A 16675-nucleotide genomic window follows, 5' to 3' on the forward strand; every position below is an offset into this window, starting at 1 on the left:
CCCCCCCGAACAACTGCTATGTTCTACAAACTAATTCAGAATTTTTAAAAATTCATTAAGAATATGTAGTTTACTAAAATACCTTCCTGTTGCAGCTCTGAAAAAACACCAAAAATCACCAAAACCTGCTCCCCTTCACCACACAGAAAAGAAAGTCAGTTTCACAGTCAACTATTACTATATGATGTTAATTTTTCCAGGTGGCTGTGCATATTTGTTCAACACTGCTCTTAAATTTCTTATTGCATGGAGCAAATCTAAGATATACATTTATTTTTAATTATTATTTTAAATACATTCATCTGTTAGAATTGAAAAATATTATCCATACATGGAAAAGATATTTAGATGTCTTAAACATTCAAACAAATTTGCACTGTAATATTTAGACCATTCCCAGGTAGAAACTTTGGTAAGAGAACAAAATGCTGTAAAAATAGTTCCAGCTCTTTTCTTTCAGAGCATTAATCAACTGAAAAAAAAAGCTTATTTTAAATGATATAAAGTGGTTTTCCATAATTAAGTATTTTTGGGTGGGCCAACAGGTCAAATTCTCATAGCAACAAAATCCCAAGATACTAAAAAAAAAAAAAATAAAAAAAAAATACTCAAAGGCTATTCAGAAACTAGTAAGAGCTTAAATTGCTCATGAGATCCTAACTTGACAAATACCTCATTACCTTCAGTGAAGTCCAACCTTTACTAGCCATTCTCAGCACTCTAGCACCCAACCTTCTTTGATGATGCCTGTCTTCCAAGGTGAACTAATAAATGTTACTGAGGTGGCAGTACACCCAAATAAACTTTATTCTTCAATGCCATCATCCTATCTATTGCTTAACATAAATGTACAGAGCTGCAGTAAACTGAATAATTTTTACCTTGTAGGACATTCATCTTTCTTATCAATGCATATCGTCTGTCCACGTCCATACCATTCTCCATCATAGTAGAGTCTTCCTTCTTCAGATCTAGCACTATGTAGATGCTTTTCTAATTTGACAGGTACTAAAATGATCAATAAATGTCATCTAACATTGGCTCAGCAGAAGTCACTTAGATGTTTAAATACACTTTGATCAAATTATTTACCTAGAATACACATTTTTCCATTATCAAAAGTAGCCTCTATTAATAATTGAAATAATGCAAGAAAATTGGAAGCAAGATAATTTATCTGACAGGAAATAAGGTAAAACTTGTATTTCCATTTCCAAATAGAAGCTATGTTCCCCACAACCTTCATTACCTGTGATACATATTTTCACAAACTGAGTAATGCAATATAGAGAAGACTTCAAATGGCAAATACCTGAAACCTCTTCATACAAGTACTAATACACCACTGTATTGGGTTTGTGTGGCAAGGTTATAGTAGTTGGGGGGATACTGGGGTGGCTTCTGTGAGAAGCTGCTAGAAGCCTCCCTTATGTCCAATAAAGTCAATGCTAGCCAGCTCCAAGATGGACCCACTGCTGGCCAAGGCCAAGCCCATCAACAGCAGTCATGATGTTTCCGTGATTACATGTTTAAGAAGGAAGGGGGGGGGGAATATTTTTAAGAGAGGAGATTTTGCAGCAGAGTGAGAGAGAGAGGAAGATGTGAAAGAGAACTCTGCAGACACCAAGGTCAGTGGAGAAGTACAGGGAGGATGTGTTCCAGGTGCCAGAGCAGAGATTCTCCTGCAGCCATAGAGGTCCATGGTGGAGCAGGGATCCACTTGGAGGCCATGGGAGACCCCACACCAGAGCAGCTAGATGCCTGAAGGAGGCTGTGACTCCGTGGGAAGCCTGCACTGGAGCAGGCTCCTGGCAGGACCTGTGGACCCATGAAGAGAAGAGTCCAGGCTGGAGCAGGTTTGCTGGCAGGACTTGTGACACCATGAGGGACCTACTCTGGAGCAGGCTGCTCCTGAAGGACGGCACACTGGAGCCGTTCATGAAGAACCGCAGACTGTGGGAAGGACTCATATCAAAGTTCATGGAGGACTGTCTCCCATGGGACAGACACCATGCTGGAGCAGGTGAAATGTGTGAGGAGTCCTCCTCTTGAGGAGGAAGGATCGGCAGAGACATACGATTAACTGACCACAACCCACATTCCCTGTCCCACAAATGCCACTCAGGGGGTACAGAGGTAAAGGAAACAGGAGTGAAGTTGAGCCCAGGAAGGTGTTTTAAGATTTGGTTTTAGTTCTCTTTTACTCTGCTTTGATTGATGATAAATTAAATTAATTTATTTTCCCCAAGCTGAGTCCAGTTTGCCCTTGACATTAATTCCTGAATGATCTCTCCCTGTCCTTATCTCAACCATGAGCCTTCCATTGTATTTTCTCTCCCCTGCCCAGCTGAGGAGGAGGAGTGATAGAGAAGGTTTTGTGGGCACCTGGTCTCCAGCCTATGTCAACCCACCACAGTCACTAAAAGAAATACACCACCTACTTGCCTCCTCTCCCTTTTCTTCCTTACTCACCCCCTTCAAGTATTTAATTTTACATAGGAGTAGTGTGCTCCTCACCTCAATGCCAAATACCAGTTACCACTTCTTTATCATAGTTCTACTTTTTCAGGGTTATAGCTTGTAGTGAATGAGTATCCTCTAGAACGTACTCCAAAGGTCCAGATGATCTTAATTTCCTTTCTCATCTTGTGTAACACTTACATAACTGCTAACATTAATTGTTGTAATCCACTTTCAGAAGTCTAAATTTTTGTTGATAATTTTCTAGAATTCAGGTGTCAGCACAATCATCAACAATTGCTCTACAAGTATCAGCACGTGAGAGAAGTGAAAAGCCACATCTTCCAGCTACCTCACCCCATCTTCCATCACTATACCAGGGCTAAAATAAATACCATCTGCAGTCTGCATCATTGCACACAACAAGCTCTGTCTTGTGAAACCAGACAATGTTTACTTACATTCTGGCTTTACTCTGTGTGGCCCCAGTGTAGCCATTGCCTTGAAGCAAAAACGAAAATTAAGTTATTCAGCAAGCATAGCCTTTTTTTTCTTAACTGCCAGCTTTAATTAGGAAGTTATGTGGAGAGTGGCTCAGGATACTTGTTTTTACATGCAAAAGCCACAACAAGAAGAAAACTAAAATAAAAGTGTGTTCAACAGTGATTTGGCAACTAAATTAAACAGCATTTTGAGGGTGAAAAAGTCACCTTTTTTAGTGGACTTTGTTTTTCAAACTCAGGAGGTTTATAAATTAAACCCTCAAAATTGCTGTTATGCTATTCTGTCAAGAAAATACAGAACAAAATTAACCCATTCTGAAAAAAACAAAATGGTATTTGAAAAATCTACTCTTTTGATTTATGTTATACTCAAATTTTCTCTCATGAACTCTAGATAACAAACGGTATTAAAATAAGTTTAAAAAAAAAAAAAAACACTGAGTTTTTTGGGGTTGGTTGGTTGCTTGCTTTTCAGCTGTTTAAAATTTCCAGAAAAGGCAAAATCCCCAGTGGATTTTGGGTTTGTTGCTATTGTTTATAATAGTGTTGCACTACAGGAAAGAAACTGAGAGAAAGCTATTTGTGTCTGTTCCTCTGATGAGATAGGAAGAGAAAAGTCCAATAAGTTTGCACATAAGCACCACATTTTACTTCTTGTTTAGGAAATATTTACGAGTATAAAGCAGGATAGAAACTGACTCAAAGCCATTTCCCACCAAAGTTTTGAATTCACATAGTTTGCTCTTTCATAAGCTGGAAAGCACTAGGGTACTAGGAGAAATTTTATGACTGCAGGGGCAAGGCAAAGATAGCATTTGCTTACAGCAAGTTACTTCAACAGCATGAGAAAGATGTGAAAAAGGCATTCTGCATTGAAAAGCTGGATTTATTTTTTAAAATATATCAATTGGTCAAACAAATTTCTCATCGTGTAAACCCTGCTTCTCTTCTAATCTGGGAAAAAGTGTTTCACTTTTTTTAATAAAGTGTAAGGAGAGATTAAACCATAGAAATCTTCACAAAATCAACGATTTTCTATAGGAATACATACCATATGAGATATATATACATAAATTCTTAATTAGAACAAAATCCTATCAAACTATCCTATCATAGTTTCTACCCAACTAGAGGAAGCAGACCATCTTGAAACATGCTTTAGGTTCATTTTATTATGGGAAATTACAGACTACCCATTTTAGAAGTAACCTCTTTCACCACTTCATTGAATTCCCTGGCATGATTTGGGTAGAATCAGAAAAAGTAGCAATAACATAGCTTGAACTGGAGTGATTAGTTGACTACTGAAGAAATAAAAATCTATTTAGAGCTTTGATCGTGTAAGAAACATTTACATATTTTAAGAAGCAAAAGGACTAAATAAGAACCCAAAACAAAACCCACAGCCACCAGCATTCATACTTTCATATTACCTTCCTTATTGTTGTCCAATCTTCAAGTATATCAAGGTCTTGTAACATATAAACTATATATGGGCGTTGAAAAGTTAGGGAAAATTATTTAAAACAGCAATCATAAAAATACTCTAATGTTCATAGAAAGATATCAATAGCTTTGTTCTTCCAATCTTTCACACAAATACCTACGTGAAGTGAAAGCTCAGCAAAAATGAATGCATCTTTGAACTATGCAACCTGGAAGTAACTTTACACATTATTTATTCAACGAGCTAAGTATATTACATAGATATTCAGACTACTGGAGTTCAACAGGTGAATAAGATCAACTGTGACACAACCATTCTATCCCTAACCATTCCAAAACTCATTCTATTCACAATACTACAAATTACAATAAAAATTTAGTGCAATTTCAGTATACTACTGCATATCAACATCTACTCTAGTGTCAGCTTTAATAAAATCATTATTTTTAGTGTTCTGCATCGTATTTCTTTAAAAGAAAAAGTGTAGACAGCACCACATCTGAATAGCAAATATCCAAACAAGAAGTAGAAAGGCAAAGCCCCTTCCTTAAATTATCAACTCTAAAGTAAAAATTGTGTATTAGAGCAGTACATGAACCTCAAAACAAAACCCCATATAGCACAGCTATTCCAACAATCTTCAGCTTTTACTCTGTTTCTCTCCATCTCTGAAAAACAAGTTTAGAAAAAGATGCTATGAATGTTTAAAAACTAAATCTCCTAAAAGGGGATATGAAAGCATTAACTTACATTCAATTTGAAATTTCAAGAATATTTAACCATTTTTAAATCTGTTTTCCTCTAAAGAGAAGAGAATTACAAATCCAAAGCCATGCAAAATTTCTATGTATTTGCATCACACAGATCTGTACAAACTGACAAGTTCACAACTATTATAATCATAAGCAAAAAGAAAAGATAAGTTTACTTCAAAACTGAAAGGTTTTTCAGCCTTACGATTTGCCTGAAATTGCTGGGGTTTTAGACCCAATACTATGTTAGTATTTTGTTTAGAATGCCTTCTAAAATGGCAAGATAGCTCATAATTCACCATATCTGATGTCATTTATATGGACATCCTGAAAACAAGGAAGACTGAGAGCTACAGAAAACACACTTGCACACAACCTGAATCCAGTAAATCAACCATCCTGAATGAGGATGTACCAGTGATGACAGTTTTTTCAAAAGCTTCTTCCTTCCCACCTTGTCCTCAAGTTACAAAACCTTGCTAAAGCAGCAGGATTAGCAATAAAAAATGGCCTTTGTACCATATAATGTCAATTCTTAGAAGCTGATCTCTTTTAGGTAGTCTCCACAATTCCGGCAAAATCTAAGCCATCACACCTCTATCTTATAAAAATGTTAGGCTGGGGTAGGGGTAGAGAGAACCCAGTTTGCAAAGGCATCTCCTTCTTTCTCTGGAGAAAGATGACACAGTCTCTTAGGTGCTATACCTTAAAACGTTTTTTCTGCATTGCATGCTTGTCAACAGGTATGAAGAAGTCACCAATGCAAAATTCTTAAATACTACACTAACTCTACAAGAAATGCCAAACCCACCCCCACCTCAATTAGTGGAATTTTAAGCTTTTAATCAATCAAAGAGGGTTCTAAAGTCTATGAAGTTGTTAAGAATAATAAATGAAGGTAAGGAATCATAGAATGGTTTGGGCTGGAAGGGACCTTAAAGATCATCTAGTTCCGACCCCCTGCCATGAGCAAGGACACCTTACACTAGACCAGGTAGCTCAAAGACTCATCCAGCCTGGCCTTGAAGGAAGTCTCAGTATGAGAAGCAGAGCTATACAGGAAAAGTGACACAGGTCAAGTTAGACTTTGCAAACATAATGCCTAACTTTTTTCCGCTTTTGCCTTATGGCTCTGGTTTTTGAAGAGCTAGAAAAATCAATTTTTAGAAATATTCTCTATAGAGAAACCAGTAGTTAGATTAGAGACTTAATTTCAATTTTCACTGAAAACATGTTGACATATGCATTCATAATCTGAATTAGAATAACACCTGCCTTCCAAAAATCAATTTTTGAGAATGCATTATAACTTCAACTTGTTATTAATGACATATGTAATTGTCATTAGCTACAAAAATTGTCACTAGCTATATAACAGTGAACACTAATAGAAAGAAAAATAATTTCAGTAAAAGGATATCTGACACAACAACAGGTTTCTTCTTATCTGGACTAAATGGATCCTTCCTTTTCTTCCTGGACTGGAGCTCATCATTCCATAATTCTGAAAAAACATAACAAAAACATGCTATTAATCAGAAACATTTCCACATGTAGCTCTTTTTACAGCAGAAGCCATTGTCGAAGAATGAAAAATAACATTTTCCGGTGAGATACTGTTTCTGAACAGAATGAAGGCGTTACATGACTATGTAGTCATAGATTAATACTCTCAAAACACACAAATGATGTTGACAATTACTAGACCAAAGTATAAGCTTAAATTCAAGCCCCTCCCCAAAGTCTACAGCTGAATAGCATTCCACTGCATAACCTAAAACTCAGACATACTGCGTGTCAACTGATCAATAGCTACCAGAAGATGGAAAAAAAGAACAAAAACAAACACACCCCACCCCCAAAAAAACCCCAAAACAAATGAAAAATCCCCCAACACCTACAAAACACAACACAAAAAACTTGGAATTTTCATCCACCTGAGGTAATGTCAATGCTATGCCTGTCTTCTTCAAGTCTTCTAATCTTCTCCTCTAGTTCACTTTGTACAGTGTCATATAATAGAAGCTTTTCACTCTAAAAAGCAAGAAATCACACATTTTTAAATGACTAAGTTCTATCTTCTAAATATGACAGCAATTTAAAGCTTCAGCAGAGGGAAGTCTAAGAGTAGCTGTAGATGAAAATTTTTCAGAAGCCATAAAGCATATGACATTTCCCTCTATCCATTTTCTTAGCACGAGATGCTAGCCCCTTAAAGGCAGTATGCTCACTTGGTATAAGTGTAAATATAGTTATCAAATATCAGTGCCACGAATAACCAAGTATATAAAAGCATGCAGCTAGATCTCCAGAATAACTCCTTGGATTTTGACACAGAGTATTTTCCTTTTGGATAGCAAAGATAATGAATAACTGAAGTAGTGACCTCTAAGCCATCTTCCGTTACAGATCAGAAAATCTAGTGCTTTCATGGAAAGCTTCTTATTAATCTGCCTCCAATATTAATAAAGCTGCAGTCATTTATAGAGAATTATAATCTATTATCATAGTATTTATAATTTCCTATTTTCATAGATCTGAAAAAATACCATCATACAGAAGAAAAAATTTATTGAGCACAGGAAATAAATCTAAGTAACTGTGAAAGCAAAACTGTCTACCCTAAAGCTGTGAGAAACATTTCTAAAGCACTGCTTTTGAAAAGTTAGCTTGTTTCTCCTTTTAAAACGCAATTTCTGATTCAAATAGATTAACATAGTATCCTCAATGTTAGGTATTTTATTAGCACTTTTTAATGTACAAAGACAAACCAAAACACACTTCGATGTAAACTTTCTGCAGCATTTTGTGCAGTCTACGCTCTCTTCTATCTCCAAATGTTTCAGAAAAAGAAAAATCAACTTTGCAGTAAATTGCTCTCAATTATAGTCTGTTCCATAGGGCTGGTACCAAAGTTACACAGTATCTACATACATCAGTTACCCTTTCAAAGGCAGCATCTAAAAACACCTAACTCTCTAAACCAGTAACTTGGAATCAAGCAAAGTTCCAAGCATCAAGGAAATAAACTTACTGTTCTTTCATAAGCTTGCACATTTCATAAAAAATTACTTAGGAAATACAGCTGACTTACATTTTAACATTCTTTTCACTGAGTATCATCTTTAACAACCCTGGAAAACAGAAGCCTTGGACTTACAGAAAAAAAAAAACCAGCATAAGCAGCACAATCACTTTGTCTAGCTATTTGCTACCATGTCTCTGCCAGAAACTGCAGTCCAAAGAGCCAAGTCAGCAGATATTTGCACCTCAACTGCTCATGCCCATTGCACAGCATACTAGCAGAAACTCACCTTTACCAATGTTCAAGGTAGTATGCTGGAGTAGAGCAAAGCAGTTGATGGATATAAGAAAACAAAGAAACCTGTTCTACTAAATGGCTGTCATGTTTACCATTATCTTCAAATTATAAAGTATTTAAATTCCAAAGACCTCCTTTCATGTATTTTTTAGTCCCTCATTATAAAAAAAAATTCCCAATGGAATTGAAAAAGTAGAAGCCTCTTACATATACCTGAAATGCCAAATGAGTGTTTTCTGTTCTGAGAGCATTTGAAAACTTCATTTTAAAATTAAATAGTGTTTGTGTTTACATATTTGTTTTGCTGCAAGCACTTGGTGACAAGTAAGGTGTGAAAATCGGTTACAGGCAGAGGCATTCTTGTTGAATGGTTATATTCCAGTGGAACAGTGATTCTAGAAGCAGCATCACTGACAGAGCTTTACTGCTGACAGACCCTTATTGGGTGTCTGAATTATGAAGGTTTCACAATAAAAACATAACAGCAAAACAAGGAACAAGGACCACCTTAAAGAGGAATAATAGATAGCCAAAGCAAATCATTCAATCACGAATGTGAAAACCTGCAGGTCTTACAGGATTCTGTCCAACCTCAGGAGTATTCACAGGAGGCAAAGACAGTCAGCAATGAGTAGTCTTTCATTATACCCTGTTATTTCCCAAGATATCAAGGAAAGTGAAATGTTTTTAAAACTGTGCGCACATTCTTGCTTTACTGGGATAGTAGGAGCCATGAACTTCAGGAATATGATGAATCACTCAGAAGAAAACACATTTAAGCAACTGTAGCTGAGGAACATTATGATGTAAAACGGACCTAAGCAGCTATGTTATAGCATTGGACATACATGTATTTTTGTATTTGTGGTACAGTATCCATTATTTAGATACTTAAACAGGAATGTTTATGTCCAAGGAGAGAAATACATTTTTCTTGTAATTGCTTTTGAAATAACAACTCCACCACTAGCTGTTCAAGGCATCTTAAAAAGACATTATCCTTGTTCATGTCATATTAATAAAGTAAGGTGGTTTTTTGCTAAAATTATAGCATACATTGTAGTTCCGTTCCTGATAATCTTTTTATAACAATGGTTGAAAAAATAATATGGAAACCAATTAATAAGAACCTGTCAATGAAAAATAAGAAACCTTAGTTATATGCAAACCTGAACTAATATAAAGCTAATTTTTATATGCTTTGAGCAACCTTGTATGGACACAAATATCGCAAGAAAATTGCATTAAAATAGTAAATAATAGCATTAATAATATAAACATGACTCAGCTTGGAAAGCATGACACAGTAAAGAGAGACGGGATGTAAAATAGCTGGCACAACCTCACAGTGCTGTCGAGAAGCTTGAATTTCACATTCATACTTGTTCTTCACAGATTCCAGGCAAAGCTCTCTATAGATACCTGTAATGAGACAAATTATAGCAATACTACTTTCTTCAGATAATATCTGATTTCAGAATTCTCTTTTAAGACCACCTGCAAGTCATGTACATACTGGAAAATAGGCACTTACAGTGGCTGGCAGCTTCACACAGTAAAAATAAGAACAAGTAATCCCTTAATTCTGAAGATCTGATGAAAAAGAAGTGTTATTTTCACTTTTTCCACCCCATTAGTCAAGAAATTATACCAGTGGTCATGCTAACTTTACAAAATAGGCCTATTCCATATTTCTGATCAAATTATCCTGGATATCCTCAGTTTTCAAATACATGAAGTACTAAATGGCCTCTTATTTTCTGATTAGTTTCAAATAATGTTTTGGGGTTTAAAATAGCTAGAAAACTGAATGAAAGAACAAGCTTTTACAAATTGATATTTGGAATAAGGCTTACATTATAAGCCATGACCTCAATGAATCACATCCATCAACAAGACTGTTCCATTAAATAGCCACCTCGAGATACAAAGAATATTGCTGAGTATTAAGCACACTTCTTAGATATTTCTGAAAACATGTTTACTAAACAGAGAGCTGAAAAAACCTGAAAGATATTTGAAACGTACCATTTGGCAAGTAAAGATAGCACTTGATTTAACACATTCAAAACACCTAAATTGTTCCAGATTACCATCTAGAGGAGTTATGTTTGCACACATACTGGTGATATGTAGCAACTGAAGAACTCTCCAAAATGGCTTCCCTTACAATTCACCTGACTATAAATTAATACAGTACAAGTGGAACAATATTGTTACTGGCAATTCCTCTGAAAAAACTACGAAGTACTATGTCAATCATCTTTCCTCTGTGAATCCACTTTTGATCAAGAATTCAGTATTTTTTCTTACATCAGTATGTTTTGCTAGCTTTTTTTTTTTTAAATTTACAGCTGACTGGCATATCTAGGTCTACCAACTTAGAGTCACAGCTTATTTGCCTGAAATCAATCTGTTAGGTATGCATATTTCTACAAGAAACAGTGCTACCACAGATACAATTACACCTATACTTTAGCTAAACATAGTTTAGTTGTTTTGTGTTTTTTTTGTTTGTTTAGGTTTTTTGTTGTTGTGGTGGTGGGGTGGGGAGTGGAGTTGTTTTGTTTCTTAGGGTCTTTTTTGGTTTTGTTTTTGGGTGTTTTTTTTTTACCACATACCCCTTCCCCTGCCTCTCAGGTAGAAGTGGGTCCTTACAGGCTATCTGATGGAGTTGCTACTATCCAATTCTGTCAAGGCTCTCAAACAGTAACAGCAAACAAGCCTGTTCTGGGGTTTCTTGCTCTCCCTGGAATAATTTTATCAATTTTGTTCCATTGAGGACAAAAGGAAAAAAACCAACACAATCCGGATTTCTGGTCTCAACTTCAGAGACTTGTAGTTTTTACCCTGGGCTCTTTTTATATTGGAACATGGACCTTCAGTTTCTGCCTATGCATACCCCACCTACCTTAAAGCACTGACAAGACAGCCACATTTAAACTGAAAATCAAAAGCCTGGACTAAGGTTGCTTTGATATCAACCCTTCTGAAAGTTCATCTGCAAACATTCTGAGAAGCCCACATGGGCTACTTAGAACCAGTCAAGTAAACTGTGGTTACAACTTTAAAACCCAGAAATTCTGACTCACCAGCTGAGTAAAAGCATGATTGGGAAGACCAGGAGGGAGACAAATGCAACAGATCAAAAGACTTCTAATTCTCTTTGTATCCTGAAGCCAAAACTACCAATAAAGACATACTGAGTAACACTGAAGTAGCAATAGTATTATGTATAGTATAAGCAGGCTTGCCATTTTCGTTTGTTGGCATTGTACTTCTGCTAACTTTCTTCGAATCGACATTGGCATAGATTCTCTGGCTAGAGAGATCACAAATGCCTGCCTTTTGCCTGACAGCCTGTGTTACGTAACCCTTAGAGAGCTGAATTACTCCTAAAGGAACTGAACTATAACATGAAAATAATTTACAGCAGGGTAGTACAGAACTTCATCTTCATACAATACCACTGTTCCATATGACTATATGGTTGTATCCCAGAAGACAACAAAAGTTCTTGCCTGCTTCTTCTATGAGCATAAAAGCATATCTAAACACTAGTTTTAATAATTAAAATGCAGCTTAGATAAAAGCTGCTAAGGACAAGAGTTTTCCTCCTTCCCAGATGGAATGGGAGGATGGGAGCAGAACAGTAGAAGAGACACAGACTAGAAGAGCAGAAAAAACATGATCCAAGATGATCTGGCAGGCACTTCATGAGATAACAATTTCAATAGTCACCAGTGTGCAGACTTGGTCCTAAATCTTCTGACTAATACAAATTACTAGTTTTTAATTCAGTAATTTTGTGCTTACTACAGAAGACCGCCCTTAAATGAAAGGTAAAAAGGCCATATTTTTAGTGTGATGTTAACAGGCAACTTGTGCAAAGAGATAAGCAACCTATTCATTTTGACCTTAAAATGCATAGCAAGTTTATACTGTTGAAACAGCAGTACTTATTTTACATGCCTACCTGCCACCTTGGTTCGGATTTGCATATTTTCTTGTAAAGCTGCCAATGGTTCTAAATATTCAGGTGCTTTTCCAGCTATGACCTCTTGTAGTTTTGCATCCACTTGGCTTAATCTTTCTTTGTAAAGTCTTAAAATAATAGAAATAAAAAAGTATGTATTTTATTTAAAAGCAAACACAAGTTAGAAGAAATACTTTTATGAGAACTATTCTGCACTTCTGTTAATGCTACAGAACACCCACTGAAGCAAAATTAAGATCTATTACCATCTGAATTTTCCAATACATATTTTCTTTTTGAACAATATTCCTCATTTCTATTAAGCCTTTCTGGAAAATAAGTGCAAACAATCAGAAGTGTAAAAAGTAGAGATAAAATTAGCTACATCCCTAGGGAATAAGAAAAAATTGCACAACTGTTAATAGGATTAAAATGGCATAGGAAGTGAATCAACATGGAAGAGGACAGTAAAGTGTGCTACGATACACAAGAATAATATGGCTTACATCAAGGGAGAGAAAGATAGACATTTCGTAGACAGAAACGCCCATTTGCTTTCCTGTTCACACATCTGTGTCCACCCTACCATGAAGAAAAAAGATAGGCAGACTCTTATTGAAGCAACCATCATGATGAAACGTGAAAATCCACATACTGCATACTATCACTAATATCATGACTTAATTTGTACTTGACATCTTCCATTCCTGCCAAAAAGGAAATGTATTGGAAATATTTTCATTTTACTTAAAATTCATTCCTTCCATGAAAGCTCATATATCCTGGCAGACAAGTTGAAGAAATCTGCTTGCATTTTTAAGAATTTAATGTAACATCAATTACAAGCATTTCAATCCCAATGAAGCTCCACACTTTAATTCACAGAATGGTTAGGGTTGGAAGGGACCTTAAAGATCATCTAGTCCCAACCCCCCTGCCATGGGCGGGGACCCCTTCCACTAGACCAGGCTGCTCAAAGCCACATCCAACCTGGCCTTGAAGACAGCCAGGGAGGGGCATCCACAACTTTTCTGGGCAACCTGTTCCAGTGCTTCACCACCCTGTCCATGAAGAACTTCTTCCTGCTATCCAATCTAAACCTCCCCACTTTCAATTAAAACCCATTACCCCTTGTACTGTCACTACAGTCCCTTATAAAAAGTCCCCCCCACCAGCTTCCTTGTAGGCCCACTTCAGGTACTGCAAGGCTGCTAGAAGGTCTCCCCCAGAGGCTCCTCTTCTACAGGCTGAACCAGCCCAATTCTCTCAGCCCTTCTTCATAGGAGAGGTGCTCCAGCCCTTTGATCATCTTCGTGGCCCTCCTCTGGACTCGCCCCAACTGGTCTATATCCTTCTGATGCTGAGGGCCCCAGAGCTGGATGCAGTACTCCAGGTGGGGTCTCACGACAGCAGAGTAGAGAGGGGGCATCACCTCCCTCGACCTGCTGGCCCCGCTTCTCCTGATACAGCCCAGGATACGGTTGGCTTTCTGGGCTGCCAGCACACACTGCCGGCTCACGTTCAGCTTTTCATCCACCAGTAACCCCAAGTCCTTCTCCTCAGGGCTGCTCTCGATCCATTCTCCACCCAGCCTGTACTTGTGCTTGGGACTGCCCCGACCCAGGTGCAGGACCTTGCACTTGGCCTTTGAGAACTATAGTGCTAAATCATAGAACAGCTCTTCTTATTCCCGTTGTTTTACATTGCGCCCCACAATCAAAAGTTGTAGCATTATGGAAAACCTATACATATACTCCTTTGTAACTGTTAAGCATACATCAAACGTTACCTCTTTACACAGTCTCCTCTTTGGAAGGCTGCCTTTTTACTAAAGTGCATAGGTTAAGTAATGAATTAGACAGGAAAAAGTTCATGTATAATGATCCATCAAGACCTACTCAAGAAATACTTCCTGTTCACTTGCCACCAGCCTGCTCTTCATTTTATTTTAATGGCAACTCCATAGTTCAAGCATGTGTACCTAACCAAGCAACAGTTGGTGAACACTCCCCTCCTTCTTACCTGCAAACTGTTAACTCAGTCTGTTCTGTGGTCAACTGACATAGCCTGCTGTGGTCAACTGACATAGCCTGCAGCTGATCAAAACAATTTGCTGGGCTCAACCCTCACAGCACACATATGGGTCACTAACACCTGACTGCACAGCACAAAGTTCCAGCTACATCAGAGCAACCAGTTATGGACTGGCTGCTGCCAACACTTGATGAACTAAAACTGCTTATCCCATGACTAAACATCCCATTCTTTATGGATCTTTTTCCTCCTTCCCAATTTTACTACCTCCCTACTCATGGCTTGCTCCTCCCTATGATCCTTCTTCCATTATTCTATTGATCCTTACCCAGTACTCCCACCACCAGTTCCTCTAGTCCTTACAATCACCCCAATCACTCAAACCACCAGTGTCTACACAATACCTTCCTCCTCGTATATACCACATCCCTAAACCCCCCTGAATTACTCATTACCTTCTTCCCGAGACCACCCTCCTTCAAGTTTTATTTCCACAAACTGTTTTCAGTCATTTAAGATGTCCAACAGATGGAAGAGTAGGATTGAACTCAAAAGCTGGCAGCCTATTGACTACCTCCAATACTCATCAGTTGGCTCCATTTCCCAGGATGCTCCATACTCAGCCCAAAGAAGAATAGCAAGCCAAAGTTTTCTGTAGGCCCTGCAGCAAGAAGTTGCTTGCTGGGCCTTTCCAGACCCTACCATTAGACATACCTCACAGTGTCCTGTTATGCAAAGCAAGTTGGATGTCTCAGGACATCCAACTTCAAGGATGTCTCAGTTCTCTAGAAGAAAGAACTGTCTCACAATATAAACAGACATCTGGAATGTAATGGCAACTGACTTGATTTTCAGTGCATATACCCAAGAACAGAAAAGGTCCCCTCAAAGTTTCACTTGTCAGGTACCTGATTACGTTAGCTGCTAAATTACCAACAATTTAAAAAGGAACAAATGCATCTAGCTTGTCTGGGCACATTTGAAAAAAAGCCAAATTTAAAATACATACAAAAGAATGGCTCTAATACAAATGAGATCAGCTTCTGAATGTAGCTATTAAATTAATCTCTTCTACTTAGTAGGTCTTTACTACTGATATAGATATTAAGGCAAACTACAGACAGAAAGCTAACAGTATTTGCATTCTTTTTGTATTAGTATCTGGTTTGCAGTAACCACCAGCAGCTTTCACTGATAACAACTACAAAATCTGCTGTGATACCCTACAAAAAGACTGTTCTTGGGTCTGTTGCACATATATAAAAGAATGAGGAGGATCTTGAAGAAATAAATAAATAAATCCACAAATTTTCTTAAAAATCACAATTCCTTGGTTCTGCTAAGAATTCTGATGCAATACACCCACACCAGCCCTCAGAGCAACACCACTTCAAAACCAGAAAATAAATACATAAATGTATTCTGCAGCAACTGCCTGCAAATAATTTCACAACTCCCAGTCCTTATTCTTCTCCAAAAGTAGCATCCACATATATTAAAGGCAAGAAACACCAGCTGCACACAAAGTTCTCATGGAATGGATCTTCCAATGAGGCACTGAAAACTTTAAATACTTACTGATCTTTAAGGTCTGTAAATTGCTTTTCAAGATTGGACATTTCATCTAAACATTCCATTCTTCTTCTTTCACAGTCCTCATCATCCATTTCTAAGAATAAAAAACAAAAAAGGTAATTTATTTTGAACAATTTAACATATAACCAAATAAACTGGGCATTTTTCTTCTAGTGAACTTGAAGCAAGCCTGATTTTCAGCTATTAATAGATTATCCATTATATTATTATTATCTTATAGCAGAATGAGAAGTCACATACCATATAAACAAAGTAAGAAACTTACAACTAATACTACAAGAAACACCATAAACAATTTTCCTTCCTCAAAACAGGAAACATCACTATAAGACTTCAAGAGGTCACAACTGATAATACAAAGTGCACATAAGAATGCATGAAACAGAAGAATTAAACACTGTATACCACATCAAATGAAAGGCACTACTAAGCATGAAAAGTTATTAGCCACCACTGAAAATTCAAGTGTATCCTGAGTTAGTATGAGATCAGCTAATGCAATCCCTGGAAAGCAAGCACAGTTCAATATTATATTTGCCATATAAAAATCAAGGTTTTGTTTTATTAATATGTATTTTTTAAAAA

The 16675-nt window shown here is 37.1% G+C and overlaps 1 protein-coding gene across 1 annotated transcript in view; it reads right to left on the reverse strand.

The window, feature by feature from the left end:
- The window catches only part of BRMS1L (breast cancer metastasis-suppressor 1-like), a 17389-nt gene extending 1227 nt beyond the window's left edge, over window positions 1–16162 (reverse strand). Inside the window, exons 1-8 of the mRNA XM_010153037.1 lie at window positions 16073–16162; window positions 12461–12588; window positions 9827–9906; window positions 7100–7196; window positions 6583–6666; window positions 4397–4461; window positions 2922–2961; window positions 882–1008 (exon numbers count right to left, since the gene is read on the reverse strand). Coding sequence (XP_010151339.1) covers window positions 882–1008; window positions 2922–2961; window positions 4397–4461; window positions 6583–6666; window positions 7100–7196; window positions 9827–9906; window positions 12461–12588; window positions 16073–16161 — 710 coding nt within the window. The 5' untranslated portion in view covers window position 16162. The remainder of the gene's footprint in view (window positions 1–881; window positions 1009–2921; window positions 2962–4396; window positions 4462–6582; window positions 6667–7099; window positions 7197–9826; window positions 9907–12460; window positions 12589–16072) is intronic.
- Window positions 16163–16675: the final 513 nt, after the last annotated feature.

The sequence above is a fragment of the Eurypyga helias genome, unplaced genomic scaffold, assembly GCF_000690775.1.
Source record: "Eurypyga helias isolate BGI_N326 unplaced genomic scaffold, ASM69077v1 scaffold7906, whole genome shotgun sequence".
Lineage (NCBI taxonomy): Eukaryota > Metazoa > Chordata > Aves > Eurypygiformes > Eurypygidae > Eurypyga > Eurypyga helias.